General features: G+C 49.8%; 1 protein-coding gene across 1 annotated transcript in view; it reads right to left on the bottom strand.

Moving 5' to 3' along the window:
• Nucleotides 1–26,463, bottom strand: part of TASOR2 (transcription activation suppressor family member 2) — a 52,122-nt gene that overhangs the window by 2,671 nt on the left and 22,988 nt on the right. Inside the window, exons 10-15 of the mRNA XM_060244463.1 lie at nucleotides 21,844–22,735; nucleotides 19,414–19,858; nucleotides 9,581–13,312; nucleotides 5,221–5,346; nucleotides 2,149–2,302; nucleotides 1,477–1,582 (exon numbers count right to left, since the gene is read on the bottom strand). Coding sequence (XP_060100446.1) covers nucleotides 1,477–1,582; nucleotides 2,149–2,302; nucleotides 5,221–5,346; nucleotides 9,581–13,312; nucleotides 19,414–19,858; nucleotides 21,844–22,735 — 5,455 coding nt within the window. The remainder of the gene's footprint in view (nucleotides 1–1,476; nucleotides 1,583–2,148; nucleotides 2,303–5,220; nucleotides 5,347–9,580; nucleotides 13,313–19,413; nucleotides 19,859–21,843; nucleotides 22,736–26,463) is intronic.

Raw genomic sequence — 26,463 nt, forward strand, 5'->3', positions numbered from 1 at the left:
ATCTGCTTGGTAAGCAGAAGGTCCCAGGTTCAATCCCCGGCATCTCCAGCTAAAAAGGGTCCAGGCAAGTAGGCGTGAAAAAGCCTTCAGCTTGAGACCCTGGAGAGCGGCTGCCAGTCTGAGTAGACAAGACTGACTTTGATGGACCAAAGAGGGTCTGATTCAGTATAAAGCAGTTTCATATGTTCATAGAATCATAGAGTTGGAAGGGACCTTCCTAATGTTGAGCTGGAAACGCTTTTGATTTAATTTCAACCCATTGGTTCTGGTCCTACCTTCCAGGGCCACAGAAAACAATTCCACACCATCCTCAATATCAGGGTTTCCCAAACTCCCCCCCCACCCCCCACCCCCCCCCCCGTGGCCCAGTTATTTTTACATTTCTCCTTCATGGCCCACTAAAATTTGGGGGTGGAGCCAGGAGACAGAAAATGATGTACAAACAAGCCTAAAACTCTTGCAATATTTTGCTTAGGAAAGGTAGGAGAATAGTGGGATTTTGCAATGCAATTGTAAAAATAAAACATTAAGAAAAAGCACAAGGACCACACAGCAGAAAAATATAAAATATAAAATGCTCTCAGCCTGGGAAAACATGAAATGGCAGGGCATTTAAAGCTCCCCCCCCAGTCTACTCAGATTAGCAATGGCAAGGCGGGAAGGAAGGAAGACTGGGGGAAAGACTGACTGACAGAAAGAGAGAGAGAAGGAAGAAAGATGGGAAAAGACGAAAGAAAGAAAAAGACAGGAAGGGAGGGAGGGAGAGTTGGAAACAAATATAGAAAAAAAGGAAATAGGAAGGAGGGAAAGAGTGGAAGAAAGGAGGGACAAAAAGAAGAGAAAAGGAAAAGAAATGGGAGCAGCTTACCTTTAAAACTGCTCACTCTTGGTGGGAAATCTGGCCACGGAGCCCTCAACGCCGGGCTGCAAGACCTCCAGTCCCCTGGCTGCTCCCCCGCATCGCACCTCCCACTCCCCCAGGTCGTGCACCTCCGCATCTCCTTCTCCCTCCCTGGGGAAGGGTAGGAGAAGGAGGCGTGTGACCCGGGGGAGGGAGGTGCAATGCGGGGGGAGCGGCGGCCAGGGGACTGGAGGCCCCGTGGACTGGCGTTGAGGGCTCCATGGACCAGTGCAGGGTCACGACCCTGCCTTTGGAAAACGCCGCTCTATATGACAGCCCTTCAAGGACTTGAAGATGGTGAGCGTATCACCTCTCAACCGCCAGGCTAAACATCCCCAGCTCCTTCAACCTTTCCTCGTAGGACTTGGTCTCCAGACCCCTCACCATCTTCGTCGCCCTCCTCTGGACCCCTTCCAGCTTGTCTATATATATGTTCATACGTTCAATGGAGGTGAAATCACAGCCTGGGGCTGGTTTCCTTCTATGGAGCTACAGAAGAAGGCTACCGGCTCCCAACAGCATCCGCTTGCTGGAGAACGGAAGCTGGCTGGCGGTCGAGAGCTGGAAATTCTTACCTTGCGCTGTCTCTCAGTTTCTTCGTCTCTTTGTGGTGAAGGAGCCACCTCCACTTCCGGTGGCTGTTGAGCAGCTCCAGGCTTTTGACCACGTCCTTCAGCTCCCCTGCGGAAAGAGTACCAGTTAAGTTGGTCCAAAAGATCAGTACGGAAAGGGGGGCCTTTGGACCTCCTGCCCCAAGGGTGATATACTTGATATACTCGGTGCTCTCTGAGTAGTTTGGTGCAGTGGTTAAGTGCTTGGACTCTTATCTGCGAGAACTGGGTTCGATTCCCCATTACTCCACTTGCAGCCGCTGGAATGGCCTTGGGTCAGCCAGAGCTCTTGCAGGAGTTGTCCTTGAAAGGGCAGCTTCTGTCAGAGCTCTCTCAGCCCCACCTACCTCACAGGGTGCCTGCTGTGTGTGGGGGGAGTGGGGAGAAGATAGGGGAGATTGTGAACCGCTTTGAGACTCTGCGATTCAGAGTATAGGGTGGGATTTAAATGCAATATTCTTCTTACTGTAAGCTCCAAGAGGATTGGCTACATCAGATGTGTGTGGCCTAATATGCAGAAGGAGAAGGGAGGAGGAGAAGGGAGAAGAGGGAGGAGGAGGAGAAGGAGAGAAGGAGGAGAAGGGAGGAGGACAGAAGAAGGGAGGAGGAGAGAAGAAGGAGAAGAGTCTTTCTCACCTGTGGTCATGGACTCCAGCACTTGGTCGTCAGACACCACAAAGCCCCCACTGTGGAAGAGCTCTTGGTAGGTGTGATCCAGGATATCCTCGGGGCTGTCCACGCCAGCGAACGTCACATTGTGGAAGTGCTTCAGGCGCAACAAGGAAGGAACCTGTTCGAGAGACAAGCGTTTCTCGAGTGTAAGGCCTGTCAGGTTCTAACCCTAAAGGTGGGGTTGCAGGGGATTTGGGATTCCACCTAGTCCACCTGCATTTATAGTCTCTGCAAGGAAGAAACGTCTCTGGGGAGTTTGCCTTTTCCCTATTGCTTGTTCCCAGAAGCCGGGAGTCAGAGGTAAGGATTACAACAACTGGAACCGGCTTATATAGAAAGAGCTGCAAAAAAGGCCAGAAGCAATAATACTATCACACTGTAAGCGTGTAACTGCGTTTTTGTTTAGTGCAAAATAAGACAAGGGGACACGTATTGTTTGAAAACCCCCACAAAAGTCACTGCGTCAGTCTCTCACTGGCCATCGCCTCTTCAAAATAAACTGTAGAGGTAGGCGGAGTCTTGTGGTGTTCCGTTCGTGATTTAGACAGAATAAGGAACCGCTTATCGAAGGAATCCTCACAGTTTCGCTTATCAAGTTCTTCGTCAGCCTTTTCTCCCGACGTTACACTTAGCCTTTTCACCTGGGGGTCATCTGCCATGGCCCAGTAAGCCGGGACGCCGGCAGCGAGTCCTCCAGGTGGTAGGTGTTACATTAACGAGCTCTATCTGCCCGGGTTTGACGGTAGAGTTTTCCTTCTCTTAGGCTGGCGAGGTTGGTGGGCCCAGCCTGCCCATCCGGTTATACCGCCGGACAATTCGGTCACACCATGATGTAGCAAACTCTGTGAAAAACGGGGGGGGGGACCAGCGAGAAGGTGTTGCTACGGATGCAGTAATGCAGGAGAGGCCATTGCAGTGACCATCTGCCAGGCATAGCCAGACAGTGACCACGCGGCGTTCACTACACCGGGAGAGGAGAGGCTATGTATTGCGCATACACTTTCCCTCTTCGTTCGCGAAGCCAAGCCAAGAGAAGACACAGAGCCACAGTACTTTCTTCTATAACACAAATCAACGCATGCTCTCAACATCTGCTATCGACTCTACAGAGGTAGGCTATCTCCACCCATGCAGGTCTCGTGGTGCGTAATAAATGAACGTGCCTGCGCATGTTTGACTCCAGTTGGTGAGCAATGCCTGGCAACCAGCAGGAGGGCAGCGTCAGGCTTCATTTTGGGCAGGAGCTCACAAGAACGGAGCTCCGGAATCTCTACATTTTATTGTGCTCTTTCTTTCTTTCTTCGAAGAAGACGACTGTAGAGTTATACCCCGCCCTTCACTCTGAATCAGAATCTCAGAGCGGCTCACAATCTCCTTTATCGTCTTTCCCCATAACAGGCACCCTGTGAGGAGGGTGGGGCTGAGAGAGCTCTCCCAGAAGCTGCCCTTTCAAGGACAGCTCTGCCAGAGCTATGGCCGACCCAAGGCCATTCCAGCAGCTGCAAGTGGAGGAGTGGGGAAACAAACCCGGTTCTTCCAGATAAGAGCCCGCGTACTTAACTACTACATCAAACTGGCACGGACTCCCATAAAATACCTTACCCCTCTCCCCATCCATAAAATACCTGCTTCTGAGCTCCACTGTTCAAGCCCCCTGTGAGAATTTTGCTGAACTCTAAGATTTGACAAACTTTCTAATATTTTTCCCCATCAAAAAATGGGAAAATAACCCAAACCTATAAAGCAGACAGATGGAAATCTTCCTCATGCCACTATGGCCACATAGGAGAAAGTTATGGCTGCCAGAAATGCCACACTGCAATGGGCATTTGAGAGTGCCAAATCATAAGAACGTAAGAGAAGCCATGCTGGATCAGGCCAATGCCCACCCACCACCCCAGTCCAACACTCTGTTATACAGGTGCCACCAGGAGGTCCACCAGTGGAGCCAGAACTCCGGAAGCCCTCCCACTGTTGCTCCACCTCCCCCAAGCACCAAGAATACAGAGCATCACTGCCCCAGACATAAGAGAAACCATGTTGGATCAGGCCAGTGGCCCATCCAGTCCAACACTCTGTGTCACACAGTGGCCAAAAAACCCAGGTGCCATCAGGAGGTCCACCAGTGGGGCCAGGATACTAGAAGCCCTCCCACTGTGCCCCCCAAAAACACAAAGAATACAGAACATTACTTGCCCGAGACAGAGAGTTCCATCAATGCCCTGTAGCTAACAACCACTGATGGACCTCTGCTCCATATGTTTATCCAATCCCATGAGAACATAAGAGAAGCCATGTTGGATCAGGCCAATAGCCCATCCAGTCCAACACTCTGTGTCACAGAAGAACACAAGAGAAGCCATGTTGGATCAGGCCAATGGCCCATCCAGTCCAACACTCTGTGTCACAGAAGAAGACAAGAGAAGCCATGTTGGATCAGGCCAATGGCCCCTCCAGTCCAACACTCTGTGTCACATAAGAGCACAAGAGAAGCCATGTTGGATCAGGCCAATGGCCCATCCAGTCCAACACTCTGTGTTACACAGTGGCCAAAAACCCCAAGTGCCATCAGGAGGTCCACCAGTGGAGCCAGGATACTAGAAGCCCTCCTACTGTGCCCCCCCCCCAAGCACCAAGAATACAGAGCATTACTTGTCCCAGACATAAATACATAAGAGAAGCCATGTTGAATCAGGCCAATGGCCCATCCTGTCCAACATTCTGTGTCACACAGTGGCCAAAAAACCCAGGTGCCATCAGGTGGTCCATCAGTGGGGCCAGGACACTAGAAGCCCTCTCACTGCTGCTCTCCCCCAAGCCCTAAGAATACAGAGCATCCCTGCCCCAGACAGAGTTCCACCTATACGCTGTGGGTGAGAGCCACTGATGGACCTCCTCTCCATATCCCCAACCTTCTCCAGGACTACTTATTAGGAGATAACCTCTCAGGGAGAGGCAAGCTTTTAGGGGTTTTCGAGAAAAGAAACACCCTAGGATTTTTCTATCGGGAAACCGCTTTGCATCTGCAGAGCTTACTTTGTGAATGTGCAGAAAGATGTCCTCGTTTCTAATGATCACCACCAATCTGTCCGTCTCGGGGTGGCTGTCCGTGCAGAAAACCTGAGGGTCTGCTTCCGTGTGGCCCCCTTTTTTCAATAGGGTCTGAAACAACATTTACAAAATCAAATATTCCGTTAAAAAAAACAACTGACCGACAGCCTTGGTTACCAAGAGATTTGCAGCTGGCACTAAAAAACAAATAGCAGAGCTGTGAATGTGTCCCCAAGCAGTGACCAAAACCCACAAATGGAGACAAGGTGACAGCTCGCGACTCGTGAGCCGGGTGTCTGTTTTCGCGCACAAAAGGTCCAGGGTCAATCCCACGTATCTCCACTTAAGTAGTAAAGATTCTGGTTCGCCTGAGACCTGGGACAGACCTGGCCAGTCAGAGGAGATCACCTCACAAACACCTTCCCCTAAATTGTTTGTGAGGAAACTCACAAACACCTGCCATGTTGGGCCAGGCCATATGTGTACCGATTTAAAATTAGATAGCAGAGAGAGAAACTTTAAAAAGGTTACAGACAAACATAAGGTTTTTAAAAAAGAAGCTTAAAACATTAGCGCTCATTGGAGGCTCTGGCTCTTTCCTTCCTTCTTCAGGGGACCAGGAGGGGGAGGAGCCTCAGCCAATGGAGGAAATGGAGGTTTTGCTCTGTAACTCCTGTGCGATGGAGCGAGCCAGGCAAAACAGAAGGAAACAAGAGTGAGGGAGAAGGAAGCAGAAGACAGCCAGTTGCCTGGGGGCCTGATAGGAGCCCTCCTGGGGCCTGATTTGGCCCCTGAGCCAGATGTTTGATACCCCTGCCTTAGTCCATCCATGAAGAGCTGGGGACTCCATGTGCTGCCTTGTTTTCCACCGCCATGAGCCTGAATGGTCAGTTCTTGGATGGGTGGGAGGGAAAAAGGAAAAAGGAAAGGTCCCCTGTGCAAGCACCAGTCGTTTCTGACTCTGGGGGTGACGTTGCTTTCACAGCGTTTTCACATCCGGTTTTCCCAGATAAGAGAGCTCTGGCTGACCCAAGGCCATTTCAGCAGGTGCAAGTGGAGGAGTGGGGAATCCAACCTGGTTCTCCCAGATAAGAGCTCTGGCTGACCCAAGGAGAGCCAGTTTGGTGTAGTGGTTAAGTGTGTGGACTCTTATCTGGGAGAAGCGGGTTTGATTCCCCACTCCTCCACTTGCACCTGCTGGAATGGCCTTGGCTCAGCCAGAGCTCTGGCAGAAGTTGTCCTTGAAAGGGCAGCTGCTGGGAGAGCCCTCTCCAGCCCCACCCACCTCACAGGGTGTTTGTTGTGGGGGAGGAAGGTAAAGGAGATTGTGAGCCGCTCCGAGACTCTTCGGAGTGGAGGGCGGGATATAAATCCAATATCATCTTCTTCTTCTTCTTCATTCCAGCAGGTGCAAGTAGAGGAGTGGGGAATCAAACCCGGTTCTCCCAGATAAGAGAGCTCTGGCTGACCCAAGGCCATTCCAGCAGGTGCAAGTTGAGGAGTGGGGAATCAAAACCGATTCTCCCAGATAAGAGACCTCTGGCTGACCCAAGGACATTCCAGCAGGTGCAAGTGGAGGAGTGGGGAATCAAACCCGGTTGTCCCAGATAAGAGAGCTCTGGCTGACCCAAGGCCATTCCAGCAGGTGCAAGTGGAGGAGTGGGGAATCAAACCCGGTTCTCCCAGATAAGAGAGCTCTGGCTGACCCAAGGCCATTCCAGCAGGTGCAAGTGGAGGAGTGGGGAATCAAACCCGGTTCTCCCAGATAAGAGAGCCATGTTGGATCAGGCCAAAGCCATTCCAGCAGGTGCAAGTGGAGGAGTGGGGAATCAAACCCGGTTCTCCCAGATAAGAGAGCTCTGGCTGACCCAAGGTCATTCCAGCAGGTGCAAGTGGAGGAGTGGGGAATCAAACCCGGTTCTTCCAGATAAGAGAGCTCTGGCTGACCCAAGGCCATTCCAGCAGCTGCAAGTGGAGGAGTGGGGAATCAAACCCGGTTCTCCCAGATAAGAGAGCTCTGGCTGACCCAAGGTCATTCCTGCAGGTGCAAGGGGAGGAGAGGGGAATCCAACCCGGTTCTCCCAGATAAGAGTCCGCACACTTCACTTCACCACTACAGCAAACTGGCTCTTCAGCTGCCCATATTGCCTCTACCAGGGCCAGGATCTTTTCAGTCCTGGCCCCGACCTGGTGGAATCAGCTCCCTATGGAGATCCAGGCCCTACCTGGCTTGTTAGCCTTTCGTAGGGCCTGTAAAAGAGCTGTTCCGCCAGGCTTTTGGATGAGGCAGCGAGCGTCTGTTTGTTAGATCAACTGACCTCCCCTGCTGTACCATTCTGTTGTATCATCTTGCTATACCAGGGATGGCCAACGGTAGCTCTCCAGATGTTTTTTTTGCCTACAACCCCCATCAGCCCCAGGCAGCATAGCCAATGGCTGGGGCTGATGGGAGTTGTAGGCAAAAAACTTCTGGCGAGCTACCGTTGGCCACCCCTGTGCTATACTATTAACTAAATATTACAACCAGTTTTATTGTGATTCTATTGTGATTTCATTACTACCTATATCGATGTACTCCACTCTGAGCCCCTATGGGGGAATGGGTGGAATATCGGTAAAATAATCATAAAAAGGTAAAGGTAGTCCCCTGTGCAAGCACCAGTAGTTTTCGACTCTGGGGTGACGTTGCTTTCACAACGTTTTCACGGCAGACTTTTTACAAGGCGGTTTGCCCTTGCCTTCCCCCAGTCATCTACACTTTCGCCCCAGCGAGCTGGGGACTCATTTGACCGACCTCGGAAGGATGGAAGGCTGAGTCAACCTCGAGCCGGCTACCTGAACCAGTTTCCTCTGGGATCGAACTCAGGTCGTGAGCAGAGGGCTCCGACTGCAGTACTGCAGCTTTACCATTCTGCGCCACGGGACTCTACCACGGGACTCTTTTGACCGACCTCGGAAGGATGGACGGCTGAGTCAACCTGGAGCCGGCTACCTGAACCAGCTTCCTCTGGGATCGAACTCAGGTCCTGAGCAGAGGGCGCCGACTGCAGTACTGCAGCTTTACCACTCTGCGCCATGGGACTCTACCACGGGACTCCTTTGACCGACCTCGGAAGGATGGAAGGCTGAGTCAAACTGGAGCCAGCTACCTGAACCAGCCTCCTCTGGGATCGAACTCAGGTTGCGAGCAGAGGGCTCCGACTGCAGTACTGCAGCTTTACCACTCTGCGCCACAGGACTCTACAAATAATAATAATCAATAACGACAACAACAAATGCTGCCTTGTTAAAACAGTAAGTTGTCCTGTTACTCGTCCCATATGCTTGGTTTGATGGCTAATGGCCACGTGCCTAGAATAATTCCTGAAAACGTGTTTCATACGGGGAGAATCTTGCCATCAAGTTGAAGACATCTTTGGCCAAAGCTTTGTTTCCAAACTGGGAAGTCATCCATTCGTCCTGTCTTTCTACGGTTTTCAAATCTGGGATCCACCCTCAGACACACCCACTCTCCTCACCCATCGTCTTCTCCTCTCCAGTGGATACTCCCCTCAAACACACACCTTTTCCATCCATGGAATACTGTTTATATATACTAACACTAACCATGGCTCCCTATAAGCCAAAACTGGAAATTTAATTTGCAGATGATGATTACAAAGGGAAACCTACTTTCGATAAACCAAATTTCATGTTATCACATTACCGGCAGTGTTCCCTCTAAGCTCAGCGTAAGCTAGCTCACAGATTTTTAGCCTCCAGCTCACACATTTTTGTCTTAGCTCAGGAACGATGACCCCAGAGCATGCTAAGTTATGCAGCAGCTCACAGCTTTAATGCCAGAAGCTCACAAAGTTGCTCATAAGACTCTTGCAGCTTAGAAGGAACAAATACCGGACTACATCATAGAGGATGTGGAATTGTTTTCTGTGGCCCCGGAAGGTAGGACCAGAACTAATCGGCTGAAATTAAATCAAGAGTTTCCATCTCAACATTAGGAAGAACTTCCTGACCGTTGGAGCGGTTCCTCAGTGGAACAGACTCCCTTGGGAGGTGGTGGGCTCTCCTTCCTTGGAGGTTTTGAAACAGAGGCTGGATGGCCATCTGACAGCAATGAAGATCCTGTGAATTTAGGGGGAGGTGTTTGTGAGTTTCCTGCATTGTGAAGGGGATTGGACTAGATGACCCTGGAGGTCCCTTCCAACTCTATGATTCTATGATTCATAGTTAAAGAAAAAAAGAGGCAAGAATTTGTACCAGAGGATGGTCAGGGGAGAAGACAGGCATTAAAATGTCTTGCATATCAAAGATCTGTTACGAATTTTTTAAAAAACGAACATTTTACCTTTATTCTCCCAAAGAAGGGATCGTTGTCCGTTTCCACCAGGTAGAACGAGTAGGGTTTTTTGCATGCCTCTTTGGCAACGTTTTTAAGTCTGAAATGTAGTGAGTTGCACAAGTCATCGAAGAGGTACTCGTAGGAAGTCACCCTTCCAGGCAAGGACTGGCCTATTTTATCCGGAACATCTTCTGAGGTAGTTTTGGGATCTTGCCCTTTTTTGCTCGTCCGCTTATCGTCCAATGTCATAACCCTGCTCAGCTCGGCAAACTCGTCCATAATGACCGAGATGTCACCTTGGCGATCTTTTAGCTTATTATTGTACGTTAGCTTGTTGAGGTGGAAAGGGGCGAGCCGTTCCTGTCCCTTACTTCGGAAGCTAGCAGCTTTACTAAAGGAGTCCCGTGGAGGAGGAGGAGGGTCAACGGAGTCGTCTGGCATGCTGGTTCTCGGGTACCAGCGCTCAGAACTCCGCCTTGCACTCGAATTCAGAACAGTGATCAGAAGCGGGCTTCTGTTCCAGGGTGGCAGATTCAAAACAGGACTTTCGGGTAATGTTTTGGCTATTACCTGAGTTGCAAACTCTTTCGCAAAAAGATTGCTGGAGGTAGAAAGTTGTGGCTGCTTCTTTTTTAGGATATGCTTTAGCTTATAATGGAAACGCAAACACTCCATATCTAATATGCTCTGGATGGGGTCGTCCAAAACTCGCCAAGTCCTACTCAAGGAGTTTATTAATCCCGACTCTTCCACGAAGCTGTCGCCCCTCTTGGAGGAGTGGAAAGTTCTGGTTTTGTCCTTGTGCCTCTTGGTGATGGAAAAGTTGATATAATCTTTCAGTGGTCCCTGCTCGCCACCGGGTTTGAAAGTGGGCAGGGTAGGCCTATCATCCCTTCGGGACGTAGAAGGCCAATCAAAGCATTCAGCCTCAGTTTCAACCTCCCAAATCCTTGTCGTTTTCCCAAAGTACACCCAATTGCCACTCGTACTGACCTCTTCTTCTGGACTCAAATCACAGACATGAGTAGCCCCTCTAGAGTCAGCAGATCTTGTAAAACAAGTGCTCACAGATAGATTTCTGCGGTCTTGATCATCATCTGCTGAAAGAGATTCCACTTTCCTATTTGTATTAGGACCTAAGACTCTGGTAGGCAACTCTGCCCGTTCATTGGCCAACTGTATATCCATGGCATCTTTAGGATCCCCCCGTTTTTGTCCTTCACTGGTGCCTCTAAGCAAAGGGGAATCAGATTCTTCTGGTGGATACTCGACCAGACATTCTTCTGGAACACGAACCAAGTTTTCTACGTTCCCTTCACTGAGCAGCCCACCCTCCCACGCCAAAATCGATGCTTCATGGCTCGCAGGTCCCAACCCAACTTGTCCATACAACATGGGAGTAGCGGGATCACTGTTCTTTGAAGAAACCGCTGTTTCAGCTGACTGGAATTTTCCGTCGAGACGTGGGGTGCCCAATTTTGTCCCATTTGTGCAACTTATAAGGACATCCGTGGCAATCAAAGCAGCTTCGTTCTCTTCAGACGGCTCTCTTTCAGCCCCAGCTGCTTCATGGGAGCTTAGATCTTGAGACTCTGCCTCCTGATTAACGAAGATGTTCTGCTTCTCTAAAAGTTCATCTACCACCAGTTCGGGGTCACAAGTGGTGAGATGGTCAGCTGTAGAGCTCTCGTTGTCACTCTCAGGAGGGGTCACGTACTCCAGGGCCATGGAACCGATCCAGTTTGAGCCCGAGTCTTCGTTAGAACAGGCTCCTTCTCTCTCTGCTTTCAAATTGCTCACGGTGTCAATCAGTTCATAAAGGAAGGACTTGATCTCTTCAGGCACAGCAGCTGCAGGTTGGTTGAGCTTATCATCACAGGCTTTTTCTTCCACAGCAGATGCATTTCCATTATTCCTGTTTTCATCATTAGGCTCTGTGCCTTTCCAGTTATCTCCAAACTCGGTGCCATCCAACCCCATGTGCTGGATTTTTTCATCTTCTACAGCATCATTCAGTAATTCTGACATCTGCCCGGTCTTCTGTTCCCCTTGAACAACTTGGTGACTAGCTTCCAACATATCTGTATCAGAAACATTCACATCTTCCTCTTCCCGGTCAGTGCAGGAACCCTCATCTGAACTTATCGGCTCGGGAAACACAGGACTTGGGGCTGATGCAGCGGTGTCTTCTCGGTTGTCAGCCAACGTTGCGGCTTCATCAGGACTGCTTTGATTGGCCGAATGATTCTGTGATGGAGCTGAACCAAGCGAATTGAGGATTCCCTTTTCCTCCCGGGGAACACAAGAGTTCCCAGTGAGACCCAATAGTTCAGAAGATGGAAGATTTTTGGCTGATGCAAGAGAATCACTTTGGTTCCGTACAGATTCTTCTTCAGTTGGCTTGCTATTCTGTACTTCATGCAAGTCACAAGCCAACTCAGCCGGAGAGACTTCCTCCTGGGACTCAGCTTCAATTAAATTCATCTGATTTGGAGATACAGGACATTTGGTTGACATTGCAGAGTCTTCCTGGTTCCCTAGCAACTCTGATATCTCACCAGGCCTCAACTGATGGACAAGATTAGTTTCCTGCAAAGCTGAATTGGCCTGGCTGGTTTCTCTGCCTCCCTCGGAAACACCATCTAGATCAAACGGGTTTGAAAACGTCTGACTTTTCCCTAACGCAAGAGAATCTTGGCTCCCTACAGAATCCCCTTGAATTAACAAATCATTCTTTATTTGGTTCAGTTCAGCAGCTTGAAGAGAAAGTGAATCTGCTAGACAGGTTTCTTTGTCTTCCTGAGCAATGCCGGAGTGTTCAACCGGATCTGTTTGGTTTGGAGATATGGGAAGTTTGGGTGATTCAACAGCGCCTTCAATCATTGCAGATTCAGTCACGCCATCAACAGTGACTGGATGGAAAGGAACAGTTTGCGGTGGACACAAATCAGCCGGGTCATCTCTTCTATTGTCTTCAGAAACACAGAAACCCTCAACGGAATCCATCTGAGTTAGAAATGCAGCTTTGCTGGCTACACTTGCAGGGTCTTGTTGGGCCCCTGGTGATTCTGTTATTATTTTGGGAGTAGATTGCTGTGCAAAATTTGCAGTTGGCGACGCCACTAAAGTTGTCGAGCTGTCATCAGAGGATGACGCATCACACAGGTAGGTCTCTTCGGCAACACAAGTCTCGTGGGCAAGTTCCGTGTTATCTTGATCCGAATCCACATCTCGTGGCTCTGCGTCGGCATCGTTGCTATCCGAAAGAGCGAGGGTGATGTATTCCAGCTCCACGTTCTCACCGTCTATGTCCTCCTCATCCTCTGCAGGAAACACCTGCACATCTTCTCCTTTACACAGATGTTTGTCTTTCCCATTCTCTGCGTTTGTCTCTATCCACGTCGCTCCGGAAGTATGTGGCGACTCGATACTGCTGATTTGGCAGCTATCCTCCTTCTCAGAAGAGGAGGAGGCACTGTTTACTTCCAGCTTCTCCGTGGAAATGGCGCTCCCAGTGCTTGTTACCCGTTGTGTGTCTTTCGTGGTCTCTGGCGGTTCGGGAAGTGTAGAAGCGGAGGTGCTTTGGGAAACTTCCGCCGAGTCGACTGCTTTCGCATCCGCCTCCGCGCCAGGACTCAAGAAACCTCCACCTTGCTCGTTTGAAGAGCCATCGCTCAGGCTGCGAAGAGAGATAACGGGTTCCAGAAAGATTTCCTCCTCAGCTTTCTTTTTGGGCATCTGGAAATGTCCAAAGTTTCAAAGATTAAGAGAGACAGAAAGAGACACGGGCAGAATCCTAACAACTTTCAGATCAGCAAACTACCTCCTCAGAGAGCCTTATACTCCCCCAGTAACAACTTATTAGTGATCCCTGGTCCCAGAACCGTCTGGCTGTCCACAATCAGGGCCAGGGCCTTCTCAGCCTTGGCCCCAGCCTGGTGGAACTCCCTGTCTAGTGAGATCTGGGCCCTGCAGGACATGGTTCAATTCTGAGCATACAGTTGAGGACAGCAATGGTTAGAGCAGGGGTGTCAAATTCGTTATGAGGGCCGGATCTCACATAAATGAGGCCTTGTTGGGCTGGGCCATGTATGTCATAAAACGTAACGCCAGGAAGCAGAGATGCAAACTTTATAAAAGGTGCTTTCTTTGTATCGCTCCCGTGGGATCCAGGGAACTACGCAAACGAACCCCTGGCTCTTTCCTTCCTTCGCCGAGGAGACCAGGAGAGGGAGGAGCCTCAGCCAATAGAAGGAAGAGGGGCTTGGCTCAGTAGCTCTGCTGTACAATTGAGAGATCCCGGCAAAGCAAGCTCTCCCTGCCCTCCCCTTCCTCCCCAAGGGAGGAGCCTCAGCCAATGGAGAAAATAGAAGTTTTGCTCTGTAGCTCCTGTGCAATTGAGCAAGCCTGGCAAAGCAAGCTGTGATGCGGAAGGAAGCAAGAGAGAGGGAGAAGGAAGCAGAGGACAGCCAGTTGCTCGGGGGCCTGATAGGAACTCTCTGGGAGCCTGATTTGGCCTGAGCCCTGTGTTTGACACCAGATTTTTAAATTGTGCAGAAATCTTCCAGAGTCAGGGGCCAGCTGTGTTGGTCTGCAACAGAACAGCTTGACTTGAGTCCAGTCGCACCTCAGAGACCGCCCAGATTTCTGGGGCATGAGCTTTCCAGAGTACAAACTTCATCTGTCAGATACAAGCACTGAGTCCTGCAAACTCACACCCCAAAAAGTCACTGTTCCAAACCCGGCCCGATGGCTTTCTACTCCAATCCGCCAGCCATGCTCCGTTTGGCCAGGCAGACGGCAAAACCAGGCTAAATCAAACGCTATTTGTGAGCCATGGCATTTAAGTTCAGCAGGCTCACTGCTCAAGCACAGGACTGTCAAACATCCGGTCTGGGGGCTGAATCAGGCCCCTGGAGGGCTCCTATCAGGCCCGCAAGCAACTGGCTGTCCTCTGCTTCCTTCTCCCTCTCTCTTGCTTCCTTCTGCATCACAGTTTGCTTTGCCAGGCTTGCTCAATTGCACAGGAGCTACAGAGCAAAGCCTCTAAATTCTCCATCGGCTGAGGCTCCTCCCTTGGAGAGGAAGGAGGGAAGGCGGAGCTTGCTTTGCCAGGCTTGCTCAGTTGCAAAGGAGCTACAGATCAAAACCTTAATTTTCTCAATTGCCTGAGGCGCCTCCCTTGGGAAGAAAGGGGGAGAAAGAGCTTGCTTTGCTAGGCTATCACAGTCACTCAGTAGAGCTCCTGAGCCAAGCCTCTCTTCCTTCTATTGGCTGAGGCTCCCCCTCGGTCCCTTGGGGAAGAAAGGAAAGAGCCGGAACTTCCTTTGCCCAGTTCCCAGGATCCCATGGGAGAAATACAAAGACAGCACCTTCAAGACCAGTAAGTGCTAACGTTTTAAGCATATTTTAAGGTTTTTAAAAAAATAAAATAAATTTTTTTATTGTGTTCTTCTGTGTCCTTTATAAAGTTTATATCTTTGCTCTCTAATCTTAAATAGGCACACACATAGGCTGGCTTGACAAGGTCTCATTTATGTCAGATCTGGCCCTCAAAACAAATGAGTTCAACACCCCGCTTAGCATGTTAGCTAATGGTTGAGTTACAGATCTACTTACTGCAAGAGGAACACCAGAAGCTGCCTTATAATTAGGGAGTCAAAGAACTGCTCTACCAAGGTCATTACTGCCTATGTTGACTAGAAGAAGAACTGAAGAAGAACTGCAGATTTATACCCCGCCCTTCTCTCTGAATCAGAGACTCAGAGCGGCTTGCAATCTCCAATGTCTTCTCCCCCAACAGACACCCTGTGAGGGGGGTGGGGCTGAGAGGGCTCTCCCAGCAGCTGCCCTTTCAAGGACAACCTCTGCCAGAGCTATGGCTAACCCAAGGCCATTCCAGCAGGTGCAAGTGGAGGAGTGGGGAATCAAACCCGGTTCTCCCAGATAAGAGAGCTCTGGCTGACCCAAAGCCATTCCAGCAGGTGCAAGTGGAGGAGGGGGGAATCAAACCTGGTTCTCCCAGATAAGAGAGCTCTGGCTGACCCAAGGCCATTCCAGCAGGTGCAAGTGGAGGAGGGGGGAATCAAACCCGGTTCTCCCAGATAAGAGAGCTCTGGCTGACCCAAGGCCATTCCAGCAGCTGCAAGTGGAGGAGTGGGGAATCAAACCCGGTTCTCCCAGATAAGAGAGCTCTGGCTAACCCAAGGCCATTCCAGCAGGTGCAAATGGAGGAGTGGGGAATCCAACCCGGTTCTCTCAGATAAGAGCTCTGGCTAACCCAAGGCCATTCCAGCAGGTGCAAATGGAGGAGTGGGGAATCAAACCCAGTTCTCCCAGATAAGAGTCCATACATTTAGGAAAGGAAAGGTCCTCTGTGCAAGCACCAGTCGTTTCCGACTCTGGGGTGACGTTCCTTTCACAACTTTTTCACGGCAGACTATTTACGGGGTGGTTTGCCATTGCCTTACCCAGTCATCTACGCTTTCCCCCCAGCAAGCCAGGGACTCATTTTACCGACCTCGGAAGGATGGAAGGCTGAGTCAACCTGGAGCCGGCTACCTGAAAACCCAGCTTCCACCGGGGATCAAACTCAGGTCGTGAGCAGAGCTTAGGACTGCAGTACTGCAGCTTTAACACTCTGCGCCACGGGGCTCTTACCCACACACTTAACCACTACACTAAACTGGCTCTTCAGTAATGACCTTGGTAGACTAGGGGTAGATCTCCAGGGTCTCATGTCTTTCACTTCACCTGCTAACGCAGGGGTGGGCAAACTACAGCTTGGGGGCCACATGTGGCATTTTTACACATATTGTGTGGCTCTTGAAACCCCCTCCACCCTGTTGGCTGGCTCAGAGAATGCATCTAAAGCTGAAGTTGCTTTCTTTCCACCTCTCTCTCCCATCTATTTTTTCCTTTCTTCCTCCCACCCCCTTCCATTCCTTCCTTCCTTCCCCTCTGCCTCCTCCCTTCCTTCCTCCCTCCCTTCCTTGTGTGGGGTCCCTGCCTCCCCCCTGCTGGGCTTACGCTTTCGCCCCCACCCCAGTCTTCATCACCGCCATCCCCCTTTTGCTTAAGGGGCGATTTAACCCTCCCTCCCAAAGTGCATTTTTAAAAATCTTTTCAGGTTTTTTTTCTGCAAACCTGGGGAGTCCCAAAAGAAAACCGTGGCCAATGCTCCCTCTAAGCTGCGGAGTCTTGTGAGCAAAAATTCTACTTTGTGAGTTGCCGGCATTAATGTTGTGAGCTCCTGCAGAAATCGGTTTGCACTGGGGCTGTTTTCGCTGAGCTAAGGTGAAAACGGGTGAGCTTGAGGCTAAAAAACCCCATGAGGTTTGCTCTGGGGCCGTTTTCGCTGACCTAAGATGAAAACAGGTACATATGAACATATGAAGCTGCCTTATATTGAATCAGACCCTACTGGGTCCATCAAAGTCAGTCTTGTCTACTCAGACTGGCAGCGGCTCTCCAGGGTCTCAAGCTGAGGTTTTTCACGCCTACTTGCCTGGACCCTTTTGAGTTGGAGATGCCAGGGATTGAACCTGGGACCTTCTGCTTTCCAAGCAGATGCTCTAGCACTGAGCCACCGCCTCTCCCTTTAGCTTGAGGCTAAAAAACACTGTGAGGTTTGCTCTGGGGCTGTTTTCGCCGCGCTAAGACGAAAACGCGTGAGCCGGAGGCTTAAAAACTGTGTGCTAGCCGTACAGGATGTCTGTAGCAAATTGTCTTCAAACCCGAACTGTTGGAAAGGGTGTGGGGGAGATAGATACTCTAAAACAACCCTGGCGGGACTGCCCCATAATCAGTTCATTTTGGAAATCAGTGACTAACATTGCTATGGAAATGATAGGATTTGACATCCCTTTCTTGCCAGAAACTATTTTACGTAATATTTGGCTTAAGAAACCTTGCTCCACCCTGAAATTAGAATAACTTTCTATATTGTTGATGGCAGCCAATATTAATGTAGCCCAACGCTGGAAATCTGATAGGTGTCCCGCTATTCGTAAGTGGTTTGAAAAAGTCTGGGATCTGTTGATCCAAGATAAACTGTCGTCGTGTATTCTGAGATATGAAAATCCATTAATAGTTGATACTTTTGTGGTTTGCCTTTCATATATAAACAAAAAACCCTCGGTCAGCCCGTCTATCCCAAAGAAATACCTTGATTTTATATTATATTAAATGACAAACGCTCTAATAGGCTTTGTTTATTTCTTCCTGAATTATTGCATTTGTGTTAATTATAATGTTGCTCTTTAATTTATAAATGTTTTTGAGGTTAGCCTGCTGTTATGGTTATTGGATACAGTGTGTCAATTTTTTGGAAAAATAAAAATTGTGAGTTATAAAAAACCAAGTGCGTTAGCTCACACTAACTCAGCTTAGAGTATATGCCCTGGAGGTCACTTTGTTCAGCCTCCCAGGATAGGCTAACTGTCCCCGGCCCAAAAAATTCCCGTCTTGCCTCTACCAGGGCCTTTTCTGTCCTGGCCCCAACCTGGTGGAATCAGCTCCCTATAGAGATCCGGGCCGTACTTGGCTTACTAGCCTTTCGTAGGGCCTGTAAAACGGAGCTGTGCCGCCAGGTCTTCGGGTGAGGCATCTGCCCATAAGAACACAAGAACATAAGAGAAGCCATGTTGGATCAGGCCAATGGCCCATCCAGTCCAACACTCTGTATCACATAAGAACATAAGGGAAGCCATGTTGGATCAGGCAAAGGGCCCCTCCAGTAACCTTTCTTCATAGGGAAAGTGTTCCAAGCCTGTAATCATTCTAGTTGCCCTTTTCTGGACTTTTTCCAATGCTATAATATCCTTTTTGAGGTGCGGTGACCAGAATTGCACACAGTATTCCAAATGAGACCGCACCCATTAGATTGGTCGGCCTCCCCTACCATATAGCCTACTGCGCTGATTCACCGCACTGTTCCAGCCGCACCATCTCATCAAAACTGTTCTGCCAAGAGAGCCAGTTTGTTGTAGTGGTTAAGTGCGCAGACTCTTATCTTGGAGAACCGGGTTTGATTCCCCTCTCCTCCACTTGGCACTTGCTGGAATGGCCTTGGGTCAGCCATAGCTCTAGCAGGAGTTGTCCTTGAAAGGGCAGCTGCTCTAAGAGCTATCTCTGCCCCACCCACCTCACAGGGAGTCTGTTGTGGGGGGAGAAAATATAAGAGATTGTAAGCTGCTCTGAGTCTCTGGTCCAGGGAGACGGGTGGGGTATAAATCTCCAATTCTTCTTCTTCTTTATCTGGGAGAACCGGGGTTGATTCCCCACTCCTCCACTTGCACCTGATGGAATGGCCTTGGGTCAGCCAGAGCTCTGGCAGAGGTTGTCCTTGAAAGGACAGCTGCTGTGAGAGCCCTCTCCAGCCCCACCCACCTCACAGGGTGTCTGTTGTTGGGGGGGGGAGGTAAAGGAGATTGTGAGCTGCTCTGAGACTCTTTAGAGTGGAGGGCGGGATATAAATCCAATATCTTCATCTACCTCACAGGGTGTCTGTTGTGGGGGGGGAGGTAAAGGAGATTGTGAGCCGCTCTGAGACTCTTCGGAGTGGAAAGCGGGATATAAATCCAATATCTTCATCTTCTTCTTTATGGAATAATTGTAATTGCTTTTATTAATGTATGATTTTAACGTGATTGTTATTTATGTTGTGCTCCGCCCTGAGCCCCTACGGGGGAATGGGCGGAATATAAACAAACTAATAATAATAATAATAATAATGATGATGATGATGATGATGATGATGATGATGATGATGATGATGAAAGAGACCACGGCCCCTGAGAACCTGGAAAATGGTCGCAGCCGGCCTACTAAAACCTCACCTTATCAAAGGCCTGAGGCACACCTGCCAGGTCACCGGCCAAGGAGCCGACTGGCCCATCGTTCAAAGGCAGGTCGCTGGCTTCCGCAAGGTCCACGAGGGGAGACTCATTCTCTACGCAGTTTGTCGAGGACAGCTCGTTACAAGACAGCGGCTTCTCCACGGCGGAATTGGCTCTTCTGTCGACATTCTCGGGCGCCTGGTAGGCCTCGGGGTTCGCCGAACGCTTCCCCGCGTCGCAGAACCCCTCGCTGTCGTCGTCGTCGTCGATGAGCTCCAAAGGATCCACGACGCTGTTCAGCGACACGTATTTGGCTGGGTTGCTGTGCTCGACCACCTTCCTGGCCGTCGGGGATCGGAAGGGCTTGCTGTAGAACAAGGCCACCCACATGTGAAGGATCAGCTTCATGTCTTCCATGTCATCCGACACGTTCAGGTCCCACGGCCTGGAGGAAAAGCAACGGGAGGGAAGGAGGGAGAGGGAGACAGACAGATATTGTTCTTAAATTATAATACCACTCAGAAAATCGGATTAATTAAATCTTCTTAATAGCTCAAAGAGCCCCGTGGCGCAGAGCGTTAAAGCTGCAGTACTGCGGGCCTAAGCTCTGCTCACGACCTGAGTTCGATCCCGGCGAAGGCTGGTTCAGGTAGCCAGCTCCAGGTTGACTCAGCCTTCCCTCCTTCCGAGGTCGGTCAAATGAGTCCCCAGCTTGCTGGGGGGAAAGCGTAGATGACTGGGGAAGGCAAGGGCAAACCACCCCGTAAAAAGGCTGCCGTGAAAAATTTGTGAAAGCAACGTCACCCCGGAGTCAAAAACGACAGGTGCTTGCACAGAGTGTTGAACTGGATGGGCCACTGGCCTGATCCAGCATGGCTTATCTTATGTGACACAGAGCGTTGGACTGGATGGGCCTTTGGCCTGGTCCAACATGGCTTCTCTTATGTTCTTATGTGACACAGAGTGTTGGGCTGGAGGGGCCATTGGTGTGACCCAACATGGCTTCTCTTATGTTCTTATGTGACACAGAGTGTTGGACTGGATGGGCCACTGGCCTGATCCTACATGGCTTCTATTATGTTCTTATATGACAGAGTGTTGGACTGGATGGGCCATTGGCCTGATCCAAAAGAGCTTCTCTTATGTTCTTATTTGACACAGAGTGTTGGACTGGATGGGCCATTGGACTGATCCAACAGGGCTTCTCTTATGTTCTTATGTGACACAGAGTGTTGGTCTGGATGGGCCATTGGCCTGATCCAACAGGGCTTCTCTTATGTTCTTATGTGACACAGAGTGTTAGACTGGATGGGCCATTGGCCTGATCCAACAGGGCTTCTCTTATGTTCTTATGTGACACAGAGTGTTGGACTGGATGGGCCACTGGCCTGATCCAACATGGCTTCTCTTCTGTTCTTATGTGACACAGAGTGTTGGTCTGGATGGGCCATTGGCCTGATCCAACAGGGCTTCTCTTCTGTTCTTATGTGACACAGAGTGTTGGACTGGATGGGCCGTTGGCCTGATCCAACATGGCTTCTCTTATGTTCTTATGTGACACAGAGGGTTGGACAGGAGGGGCCATTGGCCTGATCCAACATGGCTTCTCTTCTGTTCTTATGTGACACAGAGTGTTGGTCTGGATGGGCCATTGGCCTGATCCAACAGGGCTTCTCTTCTGTTCTTATGTGACACAGAGTGTTGGACTGGATGGGCCGTTGGCCTGATCCAACATGGCTTCTCTTATGTTCTTATGTGACACAGAGGGTTGGACAGGAGGGGCCATTGGCCTGATCCAACATGGCTTCTCTTATGTTCTTATGTGACACAGAGTGTTGGACTGGATGGGCCATTGGCCTGATCCAACATGGCTTCTCTTCTGTTCTTAAAGTGGCTTACAATCTCCTTCCCTTCCTCTCCCCACAATAGACACCCTGTGAGCGATGTTCCCTCTGATCTGCAGAGTCTTGCGAGCAAAAATGTTGTGAGCTACTGGCATTCAAGTTGTGAGCTACCTGCAGAGAAGTTGCGAGCTCCTGCATAAATGAGTGTGCTCTGGGGTCCTCCTTCCTGAGTGAAGACAAAAATGTGTGAGCTGGAGGCTAAAAATCTGTGAGCTGGCTCACGCTGACTCAGCTTAGAGAAAACACTGCCTGTGAGGTGGGGCTGAGAAAGCTCTGAGACAACTGGGACTGCCCCAAGGTCACCCAGCGGGCTGCATGGGCAGCAGAAGTGGGGAGTCAAACCCGTTTCTCCATATGAGAATCCACCACTCCTAACCACTACGCCGAACAGGCTCTCTCTCACCAAACTGGCTCTCAAAGACACCACAAAGCCAGACCTGTCAGTCCAGAACACGACCGAGAAGACGACAATGACCTCCACCTTGGATTCAGTAACTTTCCAAACCGGGGGGCGAAACCCACTCACCCGTGTACAGCCCGAACGATCGTTTTCTCTAACGAATTGTTCGTGTATTTGCTATCGACGTTGAAGAGGTATTCGGCCTCCCACTGGCAAGTCACTCGGACTAACTTGTCGCAAAAGGTCACACGGCGGGACTTGCCGAAGTCCTCCTTCGGCCGTGCGGTCATGATGGCAGAACGCGAGAACGGTAAGAAGGTCCGAAACTGGTTGTGCGGGTGGCAAATGTTCTGCTGGTGCCGGAAAGGCAGGACTTTCCCGACGAGGGGTCCCGACTTGCTGCTTTTCACCCCATTCTTGGAGCTGGGGGGACTCGGCGTCCCTCGCCAAGGGAGCTGCTTTCGTGAAGGCTCGGACGAGATGGGCGAGGCGTAGGAGTGCTCGGTGGAGATCAAAGAGGGCACGCTCAGGTTCAAAAAGGTTCGAGTCTCTGTTCGTAGTGCCGGATGGGGTCTCACGCTCTTCCTTTTGCCGGAGCCTACGCAGCCCCTCTCTTGAGGGCCAGAAGGGGAATCCATGCTTCGATTGGGTTGTACGGGGACTGCGCAGGACCGCTGAGGACTCCTGCCGGGAAGGGAAGTGCCTTTCAGTTTCACGTTGATCCTGTGATACTCGTGATCGGAAGCCTTCTGGGAAAGCTTCTCCCTCTGTGGTTGCCGCCGCTCCCGCGACGGGCTACGAGACGCCCCGGATCGGCCGGCGTCGGCGAGCAGTGGCGAGTCGCAGGAGCTGAGTGCAAGGTCGGCCAACATGTTCAAGGCGTGGGAATCGCATTCATCTCTCCTAAGGGGCGGAGAGGCATCCCGAGAAGCTGATCTTTCGCCGGAAGGAGCATTCTCGTCCCCGTGGATTTCCGACTCGGCCATGTCCGTATCGCGATGGATGCACTTCTCCTTTACTGCACGAGAAAAGTCAGGGAATCAGCGTTAGAACGGGCTTCTAGAATTGCTCCATACAGAACAAACAGGAAGCTGCCTTGTACTGAATCAAAATCATAGAATCAAAGAATCATAGAGTTGGAAGGGACCCCCACAAAGTCATCTAGTCCAACCCCCTGCACAATGCAGGAAATTCACAAACACCTCCCCTTAAATTCACAGGATCTGAATTGCGGTCAGATGGCCATCTAGCCTCTGTTTAAAAACCTCCAAGGAAGGAGAGCCCACCACCTCCCAAGGAGGAAGCCTGTTCCACTGAGAAACCACTTCAATGGTCAGGAAGTTCTTCCTAATGTTGAGCCGGAAACTCCTTTGATATAATTTCAACCCATTGGTTTTAGTCCTACCTTCTGGGGCCACAGAAAACAATTCCACACCATCCTCTAGATGACATATCACCATATAGAAGATGGGTGGCCGGCCGTGTTACTCTTGTCTGTAATGGGAAAAAAGTGCAAGAGCTTCCGTGAGTCACTTAAGCATAGTAGCCTGCAACACTTCCCCAAATCTACAAAACCTTGTACCAGCCTTCACACTGGCATTTGTCTAAAAGTCAAAGAATCATAGAGTTGGAAGGGACTCCCAGGGTCATCAAGTCCAATCCCCTGCAAAATGCAGAAAACTCATGTATCTCCCCACCCCTAAGTTCACAGGATCAGCATTGCTGTCAGATAGCCATCTAGCCCCGGTTTAAAAACCTCCATGGAACTCTGTGGAGTTCTTATCTAAAAAAGTCTGTGTGTTTCGTGAGTCACTCATGAAAGCTCATCTCCTGCCACAAATTTCGGTAGCCTTTAAGGCGCTACTGCAGCCCCGTGGCGCAGAGTGGTAAAGCTCTGCTCATGGCCTGAGTTCGATCCCGGCGGAAGCTGGGCTAGGTGGCTCAAGGTTGACTCAGCCTTCCATCCTTCCGAGGTGGGTAAAATGAGTACCCGGCTTGCTGGGGGGAGGGGGGGGAAGTGTAGACGACTGGGGAAGGCAATGGCAATCCCGGCGGAAGCTGGGTTCAGATAGCCGGCCCAAGGTTGACTCAGCCTTCCATCCTTCCAAGGTGGGTAAAATGAGTCCCCAGCTTGCTGGGGGGAAAGTGTAGATGACTGGGGAAGGCAAGGGCAAACCGCTCCGTAAAAAGTCTGCCGTGAAAACGTTGTGGTGCAACATCACCCCAGAGTCGGAAACGACTGGCGCTTGCACAGAGGACTGCGGGGTTTTTTTAAGGCGCGACTGGACTCTTGCGTTTTTCTGCTTATACTGAATCAGACCCTTGGTCCGTCAAGGGAAGTGCTGTCCACTTAGACTGGCAGTAGGCTTTCCAGGGATTCAGGTAGAGGGCTTTAGCATCATCTGCCATCTGATCCTCTTGAACTGGAGATCTCAGGGATTGAATCTGGGGCCTTCGGAATGTCAAGCAAATACTCTAAACCAGGGTTGTCTAACTCATTTGTTTGTTATACGGATCTTTCTACCATATGTGGGGGACTTGCGAAAAGGCGAAACAATTTTGGCAAATGATTCAGCAAGAGATTTCGAAAGTTTTGGGATATAATATTAAAAAGACACCAGACATCTTTTTTTGTCGGGATTACAAATGGAAACATTTCAAAAACAGGATAGAACGATAATTTGGTACATGCTTTCAGCTGCATGGACATTATATGCGCAAATGTGGAAACAAGACAAAATACCAGAAATGTGGGAATGGACTTTGAAAGTTACGCATTGGAGTGAAATCGACAAACTTACAAGAATCTCAGAAGAACAAGATCTAGAGAAGTTTAAAAATGAATGGGGAAAGTTTCAAAAGTATACTGAAAAACAATGGAATGTTAAAGGACATTTGGTGATCTTTGACAATGGTTAATTTTTCTAGGTATATATATGGATTACAGTTTTTAAAAAATGGGATTATTGGATTATAACTTTTTCGTGTCCTTGTGAATGCATAAGGTGGACTATCATGAAGATGGACTACAATTATAGCTTTTGGTATTTTTTTTTATGAAGAAAGATTCTTTAATAGATAGAGTTTATTACCTTATAACAAATTAAATAAAATAGTATTAGGGAGTTGTCTGTTAAGGGGGTTGGCACAGCCGGGGGGTCACCAAAAGCGGGGGTGGGGGTGGAGAAAATGTTATATATGTGTATTAACTTTTAATCACAAATGATAATATGCTACTATAATATATTGCATTATAATAAATTGTTTTAAATTAAAAAAAAACTCATTTGTTATGAGGGCCGGATCTGACATAAATCCTGTCAGGCCGGGCCGCGTGTGTACCAGTTTAAGAAAAGGTAGCAGAGCTATAAACTTCATAAAGGACGCAAACAAACACAAGTAAAGATCTTTTTTTAAAAAAGACTTAAAACGTGCTTAAAACGTTAGCACTTGCTGGTCTTAAAGATGCTTTCTTTGTATTTCTCCCATGGGATCCTGGGAACTGGGCAGAGGAAGCTCTGGCTCTTCCCCACTTTCCCTAGGGGACCAGGAGAGGAAGGAGAAAATAAAAGGTTTTGCTCTGTAGCTCCTGTGCTGTTCAGCAAGCCTGGCAAAGCAAGTTGTGATGCAGAAGAAGAAGATGAAGATATTGGATTTATATCCCGTCCTCCACTCTGAAGAGTCTCAGAGCGGCTCACAATCTCCTTCCCCTTCCCCGCCCCCACAACAGACACCCTGTGAGGTAGATGAAGATATTGGATTTATATCCCGTCCTCCACTCCAAAGAGTCTCAGAGCGGCTCACAATCTCCTTCCCCTTCCCCGCCCCCACAACAGACACCCTGTGAGGTAGATGAAGGTATTGGATTTATATCCCGCCCTCCACTCCAAAGAGTCTCAGAGCGGCTCACAATCTCCTTTATCTTCCTCCCCCACAACAGACACCCTGTGAGGTAGATGAAGATATTGGATTTATATCCCGCCCTCCACTCTGAAGAGTCTCAGAGCGGCTCACAATCTCCTTTATCTTCCTCCCCCACAACAGACACCCTGTGAGGTAGATGAAGATATTGGATTTATATCCCGCCCTCCACTCCAAAGAGTCTCAGAGCGGCTCACAATCTCCTTTACCTTCTTCCCTCGCAACAGACACCCTGTGAGGTAGATGAAGATATTGGATTTATATCCCGCCCTCCACTCCGAAGAGTCTCAGAGCGGCTCACAATCTCCTTTCCCTTCCCCGCCCCCACAACAGACACCCTGTGAGGTAGATGAAGATATTGGATTTATATCCCGCCCTCCACTCCGAAGAGTCTCAGAGCGGCTCACAATCTCCTTTACCTTCCCCCCCACAACAGACAGCCTGTGAGGTAGATGAAGATATTGGATTTATATCCCGCCCTCCACTCCGAAGAGTCTCAGAGCGGCTCACAATCTCCTTTCCCTTCCTCCCCCACAACAGACACCCTGTGAAGTAGATGAAGATATTGGATTTATATCCCGCCCTCCACTCCAAAGAGTCTCAGAGCGGCTCACAATCTCCTTTACCTTCCTCCCCCACAACAGACACCCTGTGAGGTGGGTGGGGCTGAGAGGGCTCTCACAGCAGCTGCCCTTTCAAGGACAACCTCTGCCAGAGCTCTGGCTGACCCAAGGCCATGCCAGCAGGTGCAAGCGGAGAAGTGGGGAATCCAACCCGGTTCTCCCAGATAAGAGAGCTCTGGCTGACCCAAGGCCATGCCAGCAG

The sequence above is a fragment of the Heteronotia binoei genome, chromosome 8, assembly GCF_032191835.1.
Source record: "Heteronotia binoei isolate CCM8104 ecotype False Entrance Well chromosome 8, APGP_CSIRO_Hbin_v1, whole genome shotgun sequence".
In the NCBI taxonomy this organism is placed as follows: Eukaryota; Metazoa; Chordata; class Lepidosauria; order Squamata; family Gekkonidae; genus Heteronotia; species Heteronotia binoei.